The following is a 14,636-nucleotide window of genomic DNA, read 5'->3' as shown; positions in this document are numbered from 1 at the left end:
CCTGCAGTGCCCCACCAGCACAGCAGTGCAGTGGCAGCTGCCCAGCAGGGAGGCTATGAGATTCCTGCACGCTTGCGCACCCTCCACAACCTTGTCATCCAGTACGCCTCACAGGGACGCTATGAGGTGGCTGTGCCGCTCTGCAAGCAGGCGCTGGAGGACCTGGAGAAGACATCAGGCCACGACCACCCTGATGTGGCCACCATGCTCAACATCCTGGCGCTAGTGTACAGGTGAGCATGGTGCGGAGTGCAGGACTGGGCAGTGGGGAGGGCACGACTGGGCCGGGAGAGCTTTCTGCCTCTCCCGTTTACCAGGGCAGTGCATTCTGCTGACAGGGAGCTCCTCCAGCTTCCAGTGGTTCGCCTTTCAGAAAGGTTTTGGCACAGATGAGGTGTCTGGCCTGCCGGGCTCCCAAATATAACTAGGGACTGGCTAAGGTAGGGAGGAATGGAGAAATGAAAGGGCTTTGGGGGCTGGATCTGTGTGGAAGAAGGACTGTTGTTCGCTGTTCTGCTTCGTATGGGCTGTGGTGTCCAAATCCCGAATAACTGGTTGACTTTGCACTGCAGGGATCAGAATAAATACAAAGAGGCAGCACACCTCTTGAATGATGCTCTCTCCATTCGTGAGAAGACTCTGGGCAAAGACCACCCAGCGGTGAGTGTCTCCCTCCTCTTTCAGTCACTTCCCTTGACGTGTGGGTGCTGCTGGGTCTCGAATGGTGCCCTTATTGTGTGTCTGCAGCCAGACTATCAAGGACAACAGTGTGCTCTGTGATGCGAGGGGTGCTGTTCGCATGGTGTGGGGCTCTGTTTTACTGCTTCAGTATTTCCTGCTGTTTTGTTCAGTATGGCCTGTCAGGAGGTGGCTTCTCCTGGATCCTGCGATGTAGGCAGGGTAGCCTTCTGCCTTTGGACCTCCTTCTCTTCAGAATCAGCTGTACTGCAGGCATGAAGGAAATGGGACAGTCACTGTTACTGCTGCTTGCACCCCTTGTTTGGTCCCACTGGATTCTGCTTTGTTTCATGGAGAAGCTTATGTCTCTGCAGGTGGCAGCAACTTTGAACAATCTGGCTGTTCTTTATGGCAAGAGAGGGAAGTACAAAGAAGCAGAGCCACTGTGTAAGCGAGCCCTGGAGATCCGTGAGAAGGTACTGGTCTCCCATGTTCTCCTTCCTTCCAGCTCTCCCTGAGGGTTTTCCCCCATTACCACACTGCACCTGGGAGATCAGGACCTACCTAATCTCTTTGGCTGCTGATTCTCCCACCGCCTTTCCTGTCTCTCCAGTGGTTGCAGCCTTAGAGAGGCGTGGCAGGAGGTGGAAGCTGGAATTTCTCCTCTTTACCTCCCTAGTCTTTGGTTCCTGTCTGACATAGGCATGTCCTGGAGGGACTACAGTTCTACTAACTCCAAGAATACACTGCAGTCTTTAAGTGTTGACTTTTTGTGGCTTCTCTTCTTTACCCAGGTCCTAGGCAAAGACCATCCTGATGTGGCCAAGCAGCTGAACAATCTAGCCCTGCTGTGCCAGAACCAGGGCAAGTATGACGAGGTGGAGTACTATTACTGCCGGGCCCTGGAGATCTATGAGAGCTGCCTGGGTCCTGATGACCCCAATGTGGCCAAGACCAAGAATAACCTGGTGAGAGCCTGGGGAGAGGCCATGTGGGGATGGGGAGTGGTGTCATGGGAAAGGTGAGCATTGCCTGGTGCTTGGAAGGATGCAGAGAGATAGCTGCTAGAGGGGGGGCAGAGTTAACCTGTGTTGCCCAGTGGGGCTGGAGCTGTTTTCTTGGTTGCAGGCCTCCTGTTACCTGAAGCAAGGCAAATACAAAGATGCAGAGGTCCTGTATAAGGAGATCCTTACCCGTGCTCACGTGAAGGAGTTTGGCTCCGTGGATGGTTTGTAAAGCAGAAGCTGTTGGGGCTGGGGAAGGGTGAGCAGTTGGTCTCCTGGATCTCAGCCTAGGCTTGGCTGGTTCTGGTATCCCCCTGGCAGAGGGATGGGATGCCTTGCAGGGCCCCTTCTTTGGGCAGCCCTTGAGACACTGCCATTCTAGTGTGTTATGCTGTTCTACCTTTTCCCTCAGAAAAGGTCTTGGAGAGCTCTGGCTGTCAGTCTTTACTGGGTTGGGAATAGTTGTGGCTAAAAAGGGGAATAGCAAGTGGCACAATCATTCCCAGGCGTAGGCTAAAGTTTCTCCTGTACACCTGGCACAGGCATTCCCCCATGGGAGGACTTGTTCCTGCCTTCCCCTGTCCTGCCCTTGCGATGTCAGCTGCCTTTCTTGGGGCTCTGGCCCAGGGAACAGGGGAATCTGGAAGCCTTGTCACTTCCCTCTGGTGAGCTGCTGGCTCTGGGGACAGAGTGCTCGGTTGTGGAGGTGGCAGAGCCCCAGAGGGAGTGGCAGAGCAACAGGGTGAGGTGGTGAGTGGAGCTGTCTTACGTTCTTCCCCACGCAGATGAACACAAGCCAATCTGGATGCATGCAGAGGAGAGAGAGGAGATGAGCAAGGTGAGTCTGAGCTGCTGGTGCTGCCTGTTGATAGCAGCAAGAGCCCTGGGAGGGGAAGGAGATCTGGGAGTTTTGATCCTCTCTTACCACAGCCCAGACCTTCCTTCCTGCAGTCTGAAGAGCTGCCATGGCCACTGATGAAGGCCATGAGGGGTCTGGAGGGTGGAGAGAGAGTGTGGCTGCTCCTTGGGGCAGCAGGGAGGGAGGGGCCCATCAGAGATGCTTTTCCTGGGGTAGGGGGTTGTTAAGCCTCTCAGCCATGGCTGCATGCACTCTCTTTTTGCTTTAGTGATCCCTCTAGGGCATGCAGATGATGGAAGATGGTGGATGGCAGAGGGTTGTGCTGCAGGGCCTTGGCACTTTGTTCCAAAGAGCTGCTAGTACCCAGAGCACAACCTGCTTCTGAAGCAGCCCTAAGGCTGCCTGAGGGAAAAATGGAGGTCAAGAAGAAACTGCTGCCATCACCTGGCTTAGGAAATGGACCCAAACCTCCCGAAAAAGATGTCTGCACAGGGCAGGCCCTAGCTGTTCTATGTCCTAGCTGGCCTCTGAAAGAGGATAGACATGGGTTGTGCTTGCTTTGGACTAAGATGAGAGACAAAGAAGCTGTTGCTCCTGTTGCCCAGGCCCTGCTCTGTGCTTAGCTGATAAATGCAGCAGAGTCCTGTCTCTGCTTTTCCCAAGCCGAAGACCTCACCTGCTTTTTGTCAGGTGGGCGAAGCAGCAGAATGAAGGGCTCTGGTCTAGTCCTCTAGCTGCGGTGGGAACAGACACTGTCTCTCTCCTTTTCCTTTGCCTCAGAGCAACATGGGCTCAGACAGCAGGCTGGTAGGCTTGGCTTAGTGACTCATCAGTCCCATCCTGCGAGTCCTAAGAGCAGGGCACTAGCAGCCACCCCCACCAGCATGCTAGGTCTTCCCATTGAAGTGCTCTGTGTGGTCCCCAGTGCAGAGCAGTGCTCAGCTCCACCTTGCACTGCTCCGGTTGCTGCCCTATGAAGCCTCAGCTGCAAAGAAATAAGGTGTGCTGCCACACCATCCTATGCAGGAGAAATCAAAGTTGGAGCAGAGACTAGGCTCCCCTTGCCCCCTCTGTGATTGAGACACTTCTGGTGGTATCTTTGGAGAATTAAGAGTAGATAGTTGTAGTGTGAAGCTATGCTCCAGATAACGCAAGCTTTGCTACAGGGCAGGAGAACAGGCTCAGGGACCTACAGTTGGAGTGAGATTTGTTTTACAACCTGGGGCAAGGGTTGAACCTCTTTCTCTGCCCCTGGGGCTCCCATCCCCAGGGTTGCTATGCCCATTCCCCATGGCCCGGCATGGTTGGCATGGCCTTCCTGGCCAGGTGGTGGCAAGCAGACATGCTTGTACTGCTGGCCCAGGGGCTGGGGCTGCTGTGCTCTGCTTTGTGCTGTGTTTCCACGTCTCCTATTAAAAAGGATCAAACCCCTCTTGCAGAGCTTCAGTTCTTTTTTCCCCTCACCCCTCTTCCCTTTTGCTCTCAGTGGCAGCAGGGGCTTGGGTACAGCTGGCAGCCCTGGCCTGCGATGGGGATTTGCCCCAAGGGATTTGACACCTTTTCCCTCCAGTTCAGCCTGGGCTGCCTCTACACAAGCTTCAGATGTGTTTTGAGTCCTGAGTTCTCCTGTAGCTGGGGCCTGCCCAGGCCGCGTAGGCTCTGGCACAAGTAAACTTACGTGCCTATGGCTCAGGGAAGATTCCTTCAGGTGGGGTAAAGATCTGAGAAGTTATGTGCGACTGAGTAAGAAAAATGGTCCCTGTAAAGACAGTTTCTTGCCCTTGCCAGAGGGAAACTCTTGCTGTGGAGCAATGGTCCCCTGCACCTGCTAGGTGAGAGTAGCCCTGCTGGGCTCGGGGCTGAGCTGGGTGCTTTCTGCCCAGCCCGTGTCCTGTGGGTGCAGAGCCAGCAGCATGGCACACACCCCAGGGCTTGCCGTGCACAGAGTGTGGACAAGCATCCTTGCTCCCGCAGCAGTGGCGATTCCTGCTTGCAGGTGCCGTGGTCCCTACTGACCCAGGGCAACGCTGGCTAGCAGCTAGTGCCCTGCAGAATGGGTTGTCCTGGCCCTAGATCTTTCTCCCTGAGCATCAAGCTCTGCCCCTTCTCCTGTTGCCCTGGGCCAGCAGCCTCTTTGCTTCTGGCTCTGGCAGGTCCAGCCAGCTTTGGGGTGCAAAGGCTGGGCTTGGAGAAGAGACAGGTAGCTGGGCTGAGCTGCTGTGGAGCGGGTCTGACCTAGCAGGCAGAAGGGTTAGATGTGGCTGGCTGATTGCTTTGCTAGCCATGGCTGAGGGGTTTAGTGTCCATGCTGCTTGGCATGCCTATGGGGTTTTTGTTGGTTGGGTTTGGGGGTTTTTTTGTCTCCCTTTCACATGCTGGGGGGTGTGGGGTGTCATGTCCTCCAGAGCGCCGTGAGGATGGGCTGTGTTGTCCCTGCTGCCTTTGGTACCATGGAAGGGGCAAGGAGATGGGATTATGCTCCTTGCTGGGGTGGGGACATCACTTCTACTTATGGCCCAGATCTGTTGCAGCAAACGGGCTTTCAGCTTTCCTTCCAGGAACCTGCTGGGCTTCGTCACCGCATTTGCACATTGTGTTTCCAAAGGCTGGGCTGGTGTGGGGGGGTGCAGTTTGGGGCCTGATCCTAGCACCCAGTGGGAGAGCACAGGCCAGAGAACGGCAGTAGGCATGGGGCTAACAGCTCTCATCTCTCCTCACCCTGTAGAGCAAGCACAGAGACAGTGCTCCCTACGCTGAGTACGGCGGCTGGTACAAGGCCTGTAAGGTTAGCAGGTAAGAGGTGGTTTGTGGGCAGCTGTGGGCTCTGGAGGCGGTGGTCCCAGGGCTCCTGCTCACCTTCTGTCTATTACTGCAGCCCGACTGTGAACACCACCCTGAGGAACCTGGGTGCTCTGTACCGACGCCAGGGCAAGCTAGAGGCAGCTGAGACCTTGGAGGAGTGTGCAGTTCGCTCTCGGCGACAGGTAACCCCAGAGGGACCTTCCCTGGTGGAGGGGGGCATTGTGGGGCTTGGGGTGGCAATCCCACCGGTCATGGCACAGCATTTGGCTTGGAGTGTGGTGAGGGACTCTCCTGGGCCTTGCAGCCTCTGATGTCTTTGGTTTACATTCCTGTGACACCAGAGCACCTTGGTGGTTGGGGTTGCATTTGTGCCGGGGTACATGCATGTGTACATGTACAGGGTTGTGTGTGTACGTGCATGCATGGATGGAGTGGATGAGTCTGTGTACATGTGGGGAAGAAGGCATGGCTCTGAGTGCAGAAATACTGCAGCTGGGTTAGGGCAGGTTACTGGGCTTTGTCAGCTACTGGGGAGATCTGCACTCACTGGGATGTTTTCTTCCCACTAATTTTTTGTCCAGGGAACACACTAGGGATTTCTTAGGGTATGTCTCACCCTAAACTCCTCTCGATCCTCAAATAATAAAGCAGGAGCTGTAAGCACCTAGCACAAAGGCTGAAGGACAGCAGAAACCTTCACACACCAAAATGTGAAGAAAAAAAAGCTGTCAGCTTTGGGGTAGCAAGCCCTTGTCCCCCAGGGTGGTTTATGGCTTCGAGGGGGGGCTTGTTGAGCTGGGAACCCAAACAGGACTGCAAAGTGCAGGGTGGCATTTGGCTCCTTGCTTCTTGTGCTAGAGAGTTTTGGCTGTGGTGGGGCAATGGCCAAGAGAGGGGACGGGACCAAGCACAGTGATGGCACAGCAGATCGCTAGATGGAAAGAACCCAGAAGAGCAAAACAAGGTGCTTCCTTATCCCTTTCTATTTGCAGGGCATTGACCCGATCAACCAGACGAAGGTGGTGGAGATCCTGAAGGAGGGCGATGGCACAGAGAGACGTCGGAGCCTGGGGGGCAGTGTCAAGTACGAGAATGCCACAGACGGTAGCGAGGAAGTGAGTATGGGCGTGGAATGGAGCGGGGTAAGTACAAGACACCATCAAGAATGGCCTCAGCCGGCTGCCAGAGGGAAGGGGCAGCCTGGCTCAGGGCTGTCCCCGCGTGGCCTGTCGTGGCATCCTTGTCTGCCTCCATTCGTTCCCCGCACACTTCCTTACCCTCTTTCTTGGCATGAGCCAGCCAGCCTGCGAAGGTGCGTGTCTGGGCCTGGTTTCTGGTGTACAGGCCAGATATCCCCAACTGAGGGCTCCTGCTTCCTTCCAGCGGACTGCCAGGCCCTGGCAATGCACAGCATGAGCTGGTCCTGGTCTGCCCTTAATCTTAGCCTTGCATCCTTATTAACATCTCTCCCTGCTGCTCCCCTCTTGAGGCCCTGGCTGAGAACATCAGCCCCATCTCAGGCCCGTGCAGCCTCTGTGAGCAACTTGGCTGTCTGTCCTGCACTGCGCCACTGGCGATGCTGAGCCCGGGGAGGGTTGCGTGTGTGCGTGTCTGGTGTGTCTGTGACCGAGCGACTGCAGGGCGTGGGAATAGTCTGCAGCCAGCATCTTTGCTGTTCCCCTCTGCTGGCCTCGTGCCCTCCGTAGGCTCTGGCCAAGCAGAGGTGGTAAAAGGCAGGTCTTTGCGGGATGCCGGGCCGGGCTGACCGGTGGTGGCAAAAGAGGCTGCTGTTAGCTGAGGCGCAGACAGGGCGACCTGAGCCTGTCTAGGCTTGCTCTGAGACTGAGGGACACTTTGGTCACTAGCGCCGAGTTTGGAGGAAGGTAGCGGTCCAGGTCTGGGAGAGGTGCCTTTTGTCTTCTGCAAGGAGGAGGATGGAGAAGAGGCGGCAAGTGAGCATGGTGCTGGTGGGTGCTTGGCTCGAGGGCTGCTAGAGCTGTTAACGCTTACCGTTCCTCCTGCAAACTCTAGTTCAGAGCGTAGCGTAGCTGGGTACCCAGGGGTTATTGCGGCCTAGCACGGGTGACACACTGAGCACACGGAGTCCTTGCTCCCCCCTTACATCTGCTGTCACTAACCCTTCCCCACTTGGCTCAGCTCTACCCCAACCCGCATGAGCTCCCTCCCTTCCTTCTTCCTCTTCCCTGTTGCCATGACAGCCCCTCAACACCCAAGCCTGAAGCCTGCTGGCTCTCTTGATTGTGGATTGTACCCAGGAGGTGGCTGGAGGGGACCTGGGGAGCTGAGCTTCGAGGGGACCCGGCAGCTCTGCCAGATGCGGGGCTGTCCTCTGTCCCAGCTCTCAGCATCGTGAGCAAAGAGGGTCCTAGCCCTGGCAAGGCACCGACCCTGGACCCTCACACTCCCTAGTTAGCAGAGGGGCTAGACAAGCACAGAGAGAGGGCTGCAGGTTTGGATTAGGATCACCTGGTCCCTGTCCTGGCTGGTGTCTCTCTGCAGTTCCTCCTGGCTGTGGTTGGTGTTGAGTGATTGCTTTGCGCTGGTGATGGTCTGGGAGACCTTCCCTGACAGTCTCTGAGCTGATCATCCCGAGGCAAGCAGGCAATGCCACCCTCTCCCCCAGCCTGACCCAGCCAAGGGGGATAGTCCCTGCTCATATGACCCTTCCCCAAGAGGTTTGGCAGGGCTTCCCTGAGCCCAGCCAGCTGTAGATTGAGGGTTTGAGGGCTAGCCCAGCACCCTGGGGGGCACGGCTGCTGCCACCTGATGCTCGGTGCCTTCTCCAGCCTGCTGCACCTATCGCCAGCCTCCTCTCCCCAGCCAGCAGCCCTGTACTGGGCTGCAGCTCCCCCCAAAAGAAGGCTGAGGCAACTCCCGCTGCTCCTGTCTGTCACGGCCAGTTGCTCCCTGTGCTGGTCTAGAGACTTTTGGACGTGCTGCCTCACGGCAGCCTCTGCTGCCATCCCTTAGCTGTCAGCTGCTGCAGGCACAGGGCCATGGGACACCCCAGGGTGCCAGCAGCCTCTGTGCTCTGCTGCCACAGGCAGCTCTGGAAGCACCCCAGGGCCCGGACCAGCTACTTGCTGCCCAGGTAATTGGCCTGGGAGAGCCAGGGTCTGGCCTGGGAGAGCAGGGACGGCACCAGCTCAGTGCTGCTGAGGTCTTGGCAGGCACCCCGTGCCCGAGGCTCAGGAGCAGGCAGCTCTCAGAGCAGGGAGACCCAGGCTGTCCCTCCCAGAGCTAGCTGTTCCTGCCAGCCTGCTCGAGCGCGTCGGCAAAGATGCGAGCCGCCTGTTTCAGCCTCACAGGACTCCCTCCCTGCCCAGACGTGGCCCGTTGTCTCTGCATGCGGCCTGGGCCCTGCCCCACCTGCTCCCTGGGTGACCTACAACCTCACGGCCTTGTAAATTGTGTCTTTCTCCTCTCTGTGCACTAGGCTTAAATGCCTCCCGAGACTCCCTCTTTCCCCTCCACCGCAAATCACCTGGATGTTTGTGTTGTATCTTCTGACTTTTCCTCCACACCATCCCTCCTTCCTCGGCAAGAACTCCACGCCAGTCCCCCAACCCTCCCGGCGCGCGAGGGCACCGCGACGCCTGCCAGAGGAGTGCCTGGCCGCGTGGCCCGGTTCCAGTCCCGTGGCCGGCAAGAGCAGGAAGAATCTGCGAGGAGCTGCCTGCTCCCCGAGGCCAGGGCGACGGGCCACCGTCCCCTCGCGTGCCCCTACCCCCAGCCTGCCCTTGCACATCCCTGGGGACCAGGCCTGCGGGGGATTGTCTTCACTCCAGCCGTGCCGACTCCACCGTCATTAGACATCCTCAACCCTCCTAGCTTGTTCCCTCCATCTCTGCAGAGGCCAGGACGGAGGCACGAAGATGGGAGGCTGTTTTGGGAGAGAGGCCTGGCCTTGGCAGGGCTGTCGTGTGCCCAGTTGCTTTCTTCCCTGTAGGCTTAGCTGATGTTAGTGCCCTGTAGCAAACCTGCGCTGGCCACCAGTGAGCTGGGCTCTCCCTGCAGCACAGGGCTGTCTCTCCCCGTCTTGCTCTCCTCCTCCCTGCTGAGCTCTGCAACCCAGGGGCAGCATGCGGGTCTCTCTGCAGGGGCACGGGAATGTAGGGTGGCCCATAGCTGCTGTACATCCAAGACAAGGTGAGGGGGTGACAGCCAAGGGCCATGCATGGAACAGGGACCTGCCAGGACAGGCATGTTTGGTTGCAACCTCCTGAGCTGATGCTGTAGCTGAGTTCCTCACCTGATGGCATTAAGGGGTGAATCAGCTCCCCGTAGCTCCAGGGTCCCCAGGTGTGGCTGCTGGGAGAGGGAGAGGTAGGGGTGAAGCTGTTTGCTGTTCCTTGGAGGCAGAGGAAGGGTAGGAGGAAAACAATTTTTCTGCAAGGGGCCAGACCCCAGGCCATTAGAAGTGGCTGAGATGGGGAACGGGCCGTTTTGGAGCAGAGTGGTTGGGAGAAAAAGGACGTGCAAAGAAGGATGCGAGGAAAGGAAGAGCTGGGGCTTGGGGTGCTCTGAGCACGTGGGGGCAGATGGGATGGCTTGGAGGGAGGTTTCCACCGGAGGAGAAGGGGCCAGGTTGCTCATGGAGGAGGGCAATTCTTGAACACAGGACCTGACTCGCCAGGCGTGGTCCCTGGGGCTGTCACTCGATGTCTGGCTGTCCCTAGCCAGGTGGCTGCGAAATCTGTAACCCCGTTACTGCTAGGAAGACGGTGCTGACCCTGGCCATGCGTGGGGGTGTCTCCATACCTCTGATGGGACTCCAGACCTACACAGGGTCTGGAGATGTCGGTCACTACTGGGAAAAGGGGATGTTTCCCAGGGCCAGACCAGCACTGCCTTGAGCCTCCCACCCTGGGGTGCACACCCTCATCCCACCTCCTATGAACCTTCCTGGTCCTCCTACCCGGGAAGAAAGCTGGGGAGGCTGCAGCCAGCAGGATAGAGCCCAGAGGCCAGCGCAGGACAACCCCCCCCCCCCATTATTTATTTAGCTAGATAGTTTCTCTCATGCTAGTCATCTGGCAGGTTGTGATACTAAACGTGCTTGTGTCTTGTCTGGGCCTGGCTTTCCTGCGGTGGTGCAGAGGCCTTGGGGCACATGCATGCTGCTCCCCTGGGAGCTTGTGCTTGCTGAAAGGAGGTTTTTGTCCTCAGGACCACAGGGTGCGGAGCCCAGGGCTGAGTGCTCTAGGGCTGCATCTTCCCTGGCCTCTCTCTCCCAGCGCTGCTCCATGCTCCTGGAGAGCAGGGAGTCCCCAGTGCAGGGTGCGTTCAGGCCTCAGTGCCACCTGCCCCTGTGTTTTTGCCACGTCCTGGACCTGGTGCTGTAACAACCGTACCTCTGATTAAAGGCAGACAGACCCGAACCGCTGCCCTGTGCTTCTTTCCATGCTTTGTAGGCCAGCGTCGGTCAGCCCTGGGGTGGTGGGCGCAAATGCTGCTGGAGCAGGTGTGGGGGTGCTTGGTGTCCGTGTGCGTGCAGGGGGACGTGCCCCCCCCAGGGCATCTCTCCCAAGCTGAGCATTGGCGATGAGGGACCTAGCTCCACCATGCCTCTCCCTAACCTCCAAACTGGGGTTGCTACTAACCTCAGCTCTGTAGCTGTGTGTGGCAGGGCTGCCCTGGAGCGTCTGAGCTTGGACCTTTCCCAACTGAGTGTTTCCATTAGGCAGAGAAATACCCCATTGTGTCCCCCAGTGCTGAGCTCTGCGTGCTGCCAAATGCTGCCCAAGTCCTCTGCCTCCGTGCAGCAGGCAGGGTGGGAGCACGCAGTGGAGAGCGGCTCAGTGGTGGAGCTGCTTCTTTGAGTGCTCTCATCCTGGTGGGTGCAGTGGGGTGGGGGTTCTGCGGTAAACCAAGCCCCATAAATGTTCTGGGTTAAAAATAACCCTGCAGAAAAGGGAGTGGGGAGAGAAGGGAGGCTATTTTTAACCCAGTATGCAGCAGCATTTGGTTCTGGTGTTGGTCTGCAGACAGTCTGCATCACTGTAGCTGGGGAAATGTGGCTCCATCCTCTAGCCCTGACCCCAGACCATGCTTCCTGGCTGGATCCTGCTGCCCTTGTATCATGGTCCAGCTCCTCTGACCCAGCTGTGTTCCCTTCTCCACCCCTGGCTTGTGTGCCCTGGCAAAAGGAACAGCGCCTGGCATGGCAGTACCCTGCAGGGAGGGTGGTGACCCAGCATGAGTCCGGTGGGGAGGCAAAAGATACTCCACTCCATCTTTGCTAGTGTCGCATACTGATGGCCAGCTCCTCCAAACCCTGCCCTGGATGCCTGGTGCAGGAGTTCAATTGTTTACCTTGCTAATATTTTTGGTGCTCTCTGCATTCCTGGTGTGTGGGTTCCTTGCAGCAAAAGCACATGGCTCCTAGTTTGGAACCCCCTCATCCTGACGAGAAAGTGAAGAGGTTCAATGCACTTGGCTTATCCAAGAAGGGATGAGATGAATACCAGGAGAAGGGTTTGCTGGTGGGAAAAGTCCCGTTCAGCTGTCGGAGAAGGGTCTAGGGCTGGATCAGCTTTGGGTAATCGGAGCGGGGAGGTGTTGGAAAAGCCTTCCCCAGGGCCACAACCTGTCACAGTCAGCACAAGGGGGTGACTGGCCTAAGGCAGAGCCCCTGCTTACATGCAGAGCTGCATGGAGATTCCTGGGGCAATTCCTGCTGCCAGCCTGGGCCACAGAGCATTTGGGTCATTTGGACTGGTACAAAGGGGCTCCCACACATGCTCGTAAGGAGCAAAGGGCTTTTGTGGTCACCTTGTCTCTGTTTCTTCTGCCCTGATGTGCCAGGGGCCACCGGGATCAGGAGCAGGGAAGACTGGTGTTACCAGGCAAAAGTAACTCCACGTTAGCAGTGGTGCCACAACTTTGCATAATGAGCATGCCTGGCCACAGGGGAAGAGCTCGGTGCCACGATGGCAGTGGAATGAGGTGGGGAACAATATTTAGGGCTGGTTTTGGTCTTTGGAAAAAGCAGGCAGCCATAAAGAAACCCCTCCAAAGTGCCACCTTGGGGCAGCTAGCGGGGCTGGGCGCAGCTAAAATTGGGGGGCTGAGGAGAGTGGTGCCTGCTTGGCAACACAGTATTGGTGCAGCATGAATGCATCCCGGATGGAGCTGCCTGAATTGCTCAGCAGGCTGAAAGCTAAATGTCGTGGGGGTGTTAGAGGTGGGATGAGGCCGTGTGTACGTGTGGACTGGTCTTGTCTGACATGAGGGAGCCTGCAGGCTTGGCATGCAGGACCTGAATGTGCATCAGGACGAGTGCTGGATGGAGAGGAGGAATAGCAATGGCATGGTGAGGAAGGGCAAGGGGGAGGGGGACGATAGTCTCCAGCCAGCAGCAAATGAGGAGAAAGTCCTTGAAATGAATGTCCTGGCAGCATGTCCTGGCCTGATAAAAGTACCCCCAAGCTTGGGGCTCCCATCAGGGCTTGGTGCTTGCCTGGCCCCTGGGACCTCCCTGGTAGCTGCTGCCTGAGCTGTCGCGGGTGATGGAGCTCTGCCACGTTTGAGCAGGGCTGCGGGGCTGCCAGTGCCGTTTGTGCTGGTGGCCTGGTGCAGGTCAGCAGCCTGGCTGGGTGTTGGGCTTCCACCAGGCAGGAGGGAGGATCGGTCTGAATGAGCCAGGCGATGGTGGTGGTGGGGGCCCCCAACTCCATCGTCATTGTGTCTCATGGAGAACCGGGGTGAGGGGGAGCCACGTAGCGAGCAGTAAGCCTGCTCTGGGCCAGGGCTTAATCCTCAGTACAAGAGGGCATCTGGAGCCAAGCCCAGTTCCTGGCCACTCATCTGCAGCACGCCAGAGCCTGATCGGTGCCGCTCAGCCGTCGCCCTGGCTTGTGTCTCTGTGTCCAGGATGGCAGTGGCACCCTCCAGCGCAGCAGCTCCCTGGGGAAAATCCGGGATGTGATACGGAGGAGCAGTGAGATGTTGGTCAAGAAACTGCAGGGCAATGGTCCCCTGGAGCCCCGGAACACCAGGTAGGGACCAGGGCTGTGAGGGCCAGGCTGGGTGCAGGGTGGGTGGTGGCCCTGCCGCTTTGGGAGTCGGGGTCTGGCCAGGCGCAACAAGATCACGCCTCTCCTCTGCTTCCTTGTAGCATGAAACGAGCTGCATCATTAAATTACCTGCACAAGTCTAGCGATGCTTCGTTTGAGGTAAACACCGGGCGGGCAGCGGGGCTGGTGCAGGAATGGGTGCTGGGGTGGGGGCTGTGTGGCCATGGCTGGTGACGCTGGCCATGAGGGGCACGGTGGGCCACAGATGTGATGCTCCAGGCTCCACCGAAGGCATTCATCCATACAGATGTACTCCGCTGCTGCGTGGGGCTGGAGCTACTCTTGCCTTGCCAAGCGGTGGCACGGGCCAGTGCCCCCACTTGCACCCCCCAGGGCAGCTGCGTAGCCCCTCTTCTGAGATGGTAGCTCCACAAATGAAGGTGTTGCCTCCAAGTAACCACCTCCCTGCCTGCTGAGCTCGGCAAACCCTCCAGCCGCAGAATGGGAGCCGGGAGAGCAGAGGTGGCACCTAAGGGGGCTGGTAAGGGCACTGGGGGAGTCCTGGCCTGCAAGGCAAAAGTGTGGGGGGGTAGGAGGTGGGCTGGCAGCTTTTTGGGGGACATGGATTTGCAGGTACCGGTCCTCACGGGCGCTGTATTTTGCAGGGCACCCAAGGCCTCCGCGCGGAGAGCAGAGGCCTGAGCGCCAGCAGCATGGACCTGTCGTCCCACAGCTCCCTGCTCTCCTCCAACTGACCCGCCTGCGGGTGCCCCCCGCATCTGGCAGCTCGGAGCTGCACCCGCCACCTTCCCCACCTCAACTGCTCTGGTTTTTTGTTGGGGTTTTTTTGTTGTTTTTTCCTCCTCCATCACCGGCTCTTGGGTTTCCCGTCTACCCACCCATCCCCAGGGCCCCTCAGCAGGCCCCGACTCATTTGGGAATGGCAGCCCACCCGCATGCTCCTCTGCTACGTCCCCAGGGGCCGCAACAGCTTCGGTGGCAACACGCTCGGCACCAGACCGCACACCTTTAACCAGCTAAAAAAGAAAAAAACCAAACCAAACAAAAAACGCCAGGCCGGTGGGAGTGAAGCAGCCCTGTCGTGGAGGGTGGGCGAAGCGGGGGGGGGGCCGCAGGCCCCGGCTGTGGGGAGGGAAGAGCTGGGGAGCGTGGCGGGATCCCCCCCCCTCGTTTCCCAACGGTTGGTTGATTGCTGTACTTTATTTTATTAAATAAAACCGACCCTAGAAGCGA

The 14,636-nt window shown here is 58.0% G+C and overlaps 1 protein-coding gene across 6 annotated transcripts in view; it reads left to right on the top strand.

Moving 5' to 3' along the window:
* The window catches only part of LOC104315226 (kinesin light chain 1-like), a 26,299-nt gene extending 11,663 nt beyond the window's left edge, over positions 1-14,636 (top strand). For 3 of the 6 annotated variants that reach the window (XM_069799814.1, XM_069799812.1, XM_069799813.1), the window contains 12 exons: positions 8-233; positions 573-660; positions 1,053-1,154; positions 1,473-1,646; positions 1,807-1,906; positions 2,468-2,520; positions 5,267-5,334; positions 5,417-5,525; positions 6,336-6,485; positions 13,240-13,364; positions 13,484-13,541; positions 14,048-14,636. In XM_069799814.1, the coding sequence (XP_069655915.1) occupies positions 8-233; positions 573-660; positions 1,053-1,154; positions 1,473-1,646; positions 1,807-1,906; positions 2,468-2,520; positions 5,267-5,334; positions 5,417-5,525; positions 6,336-6,485; positions 13,240-13,364; positions 13,484-13,541; positions 14,048-14,137 (1,343 nt within the window). In that variant the 3' untranslated portion in view covers positions 14,138-14,636. Of the gene's footprint in view, positions 1-7; positions 234-572; positions 661-1,052; positions 1,155-1,472; positions 1,647-1,806; positions 1,907-2,467; positions 2,521-5,266; positions 5,335-5,416; positions 5,526-6,335; positions 6,486-8,800; positions 10,746-13,239; positions 13,365-13,483; positions 13,542-14,047 lie in introns of those variants that run through there. The other 3 variants (XM_069799815.1, XM_069799816.1, XM_069799817.1) reach the window with 3 other exon arrangements.

This window comes from Haliaeetus albicilla, chromosome 13 (assembly GCF_947461875.1).
Source record: "Haliaeetus albicilla chromosome 13, bHalAlb1.1, whole genome shotgun sequence".
In the NCBI taxonomy this organism is placed as follows: Eukaryota; Metazoa; Chordata; class Aves; order Accipitriformes; family Accipitridae; genus Haliaeetus; species Haliaeetus albicilla.
The sequence above is the reverse complement of the archived record's forward strand: the minus strand, read 5'-3'. Positions and strand labels throughout refer to the sequence as shown.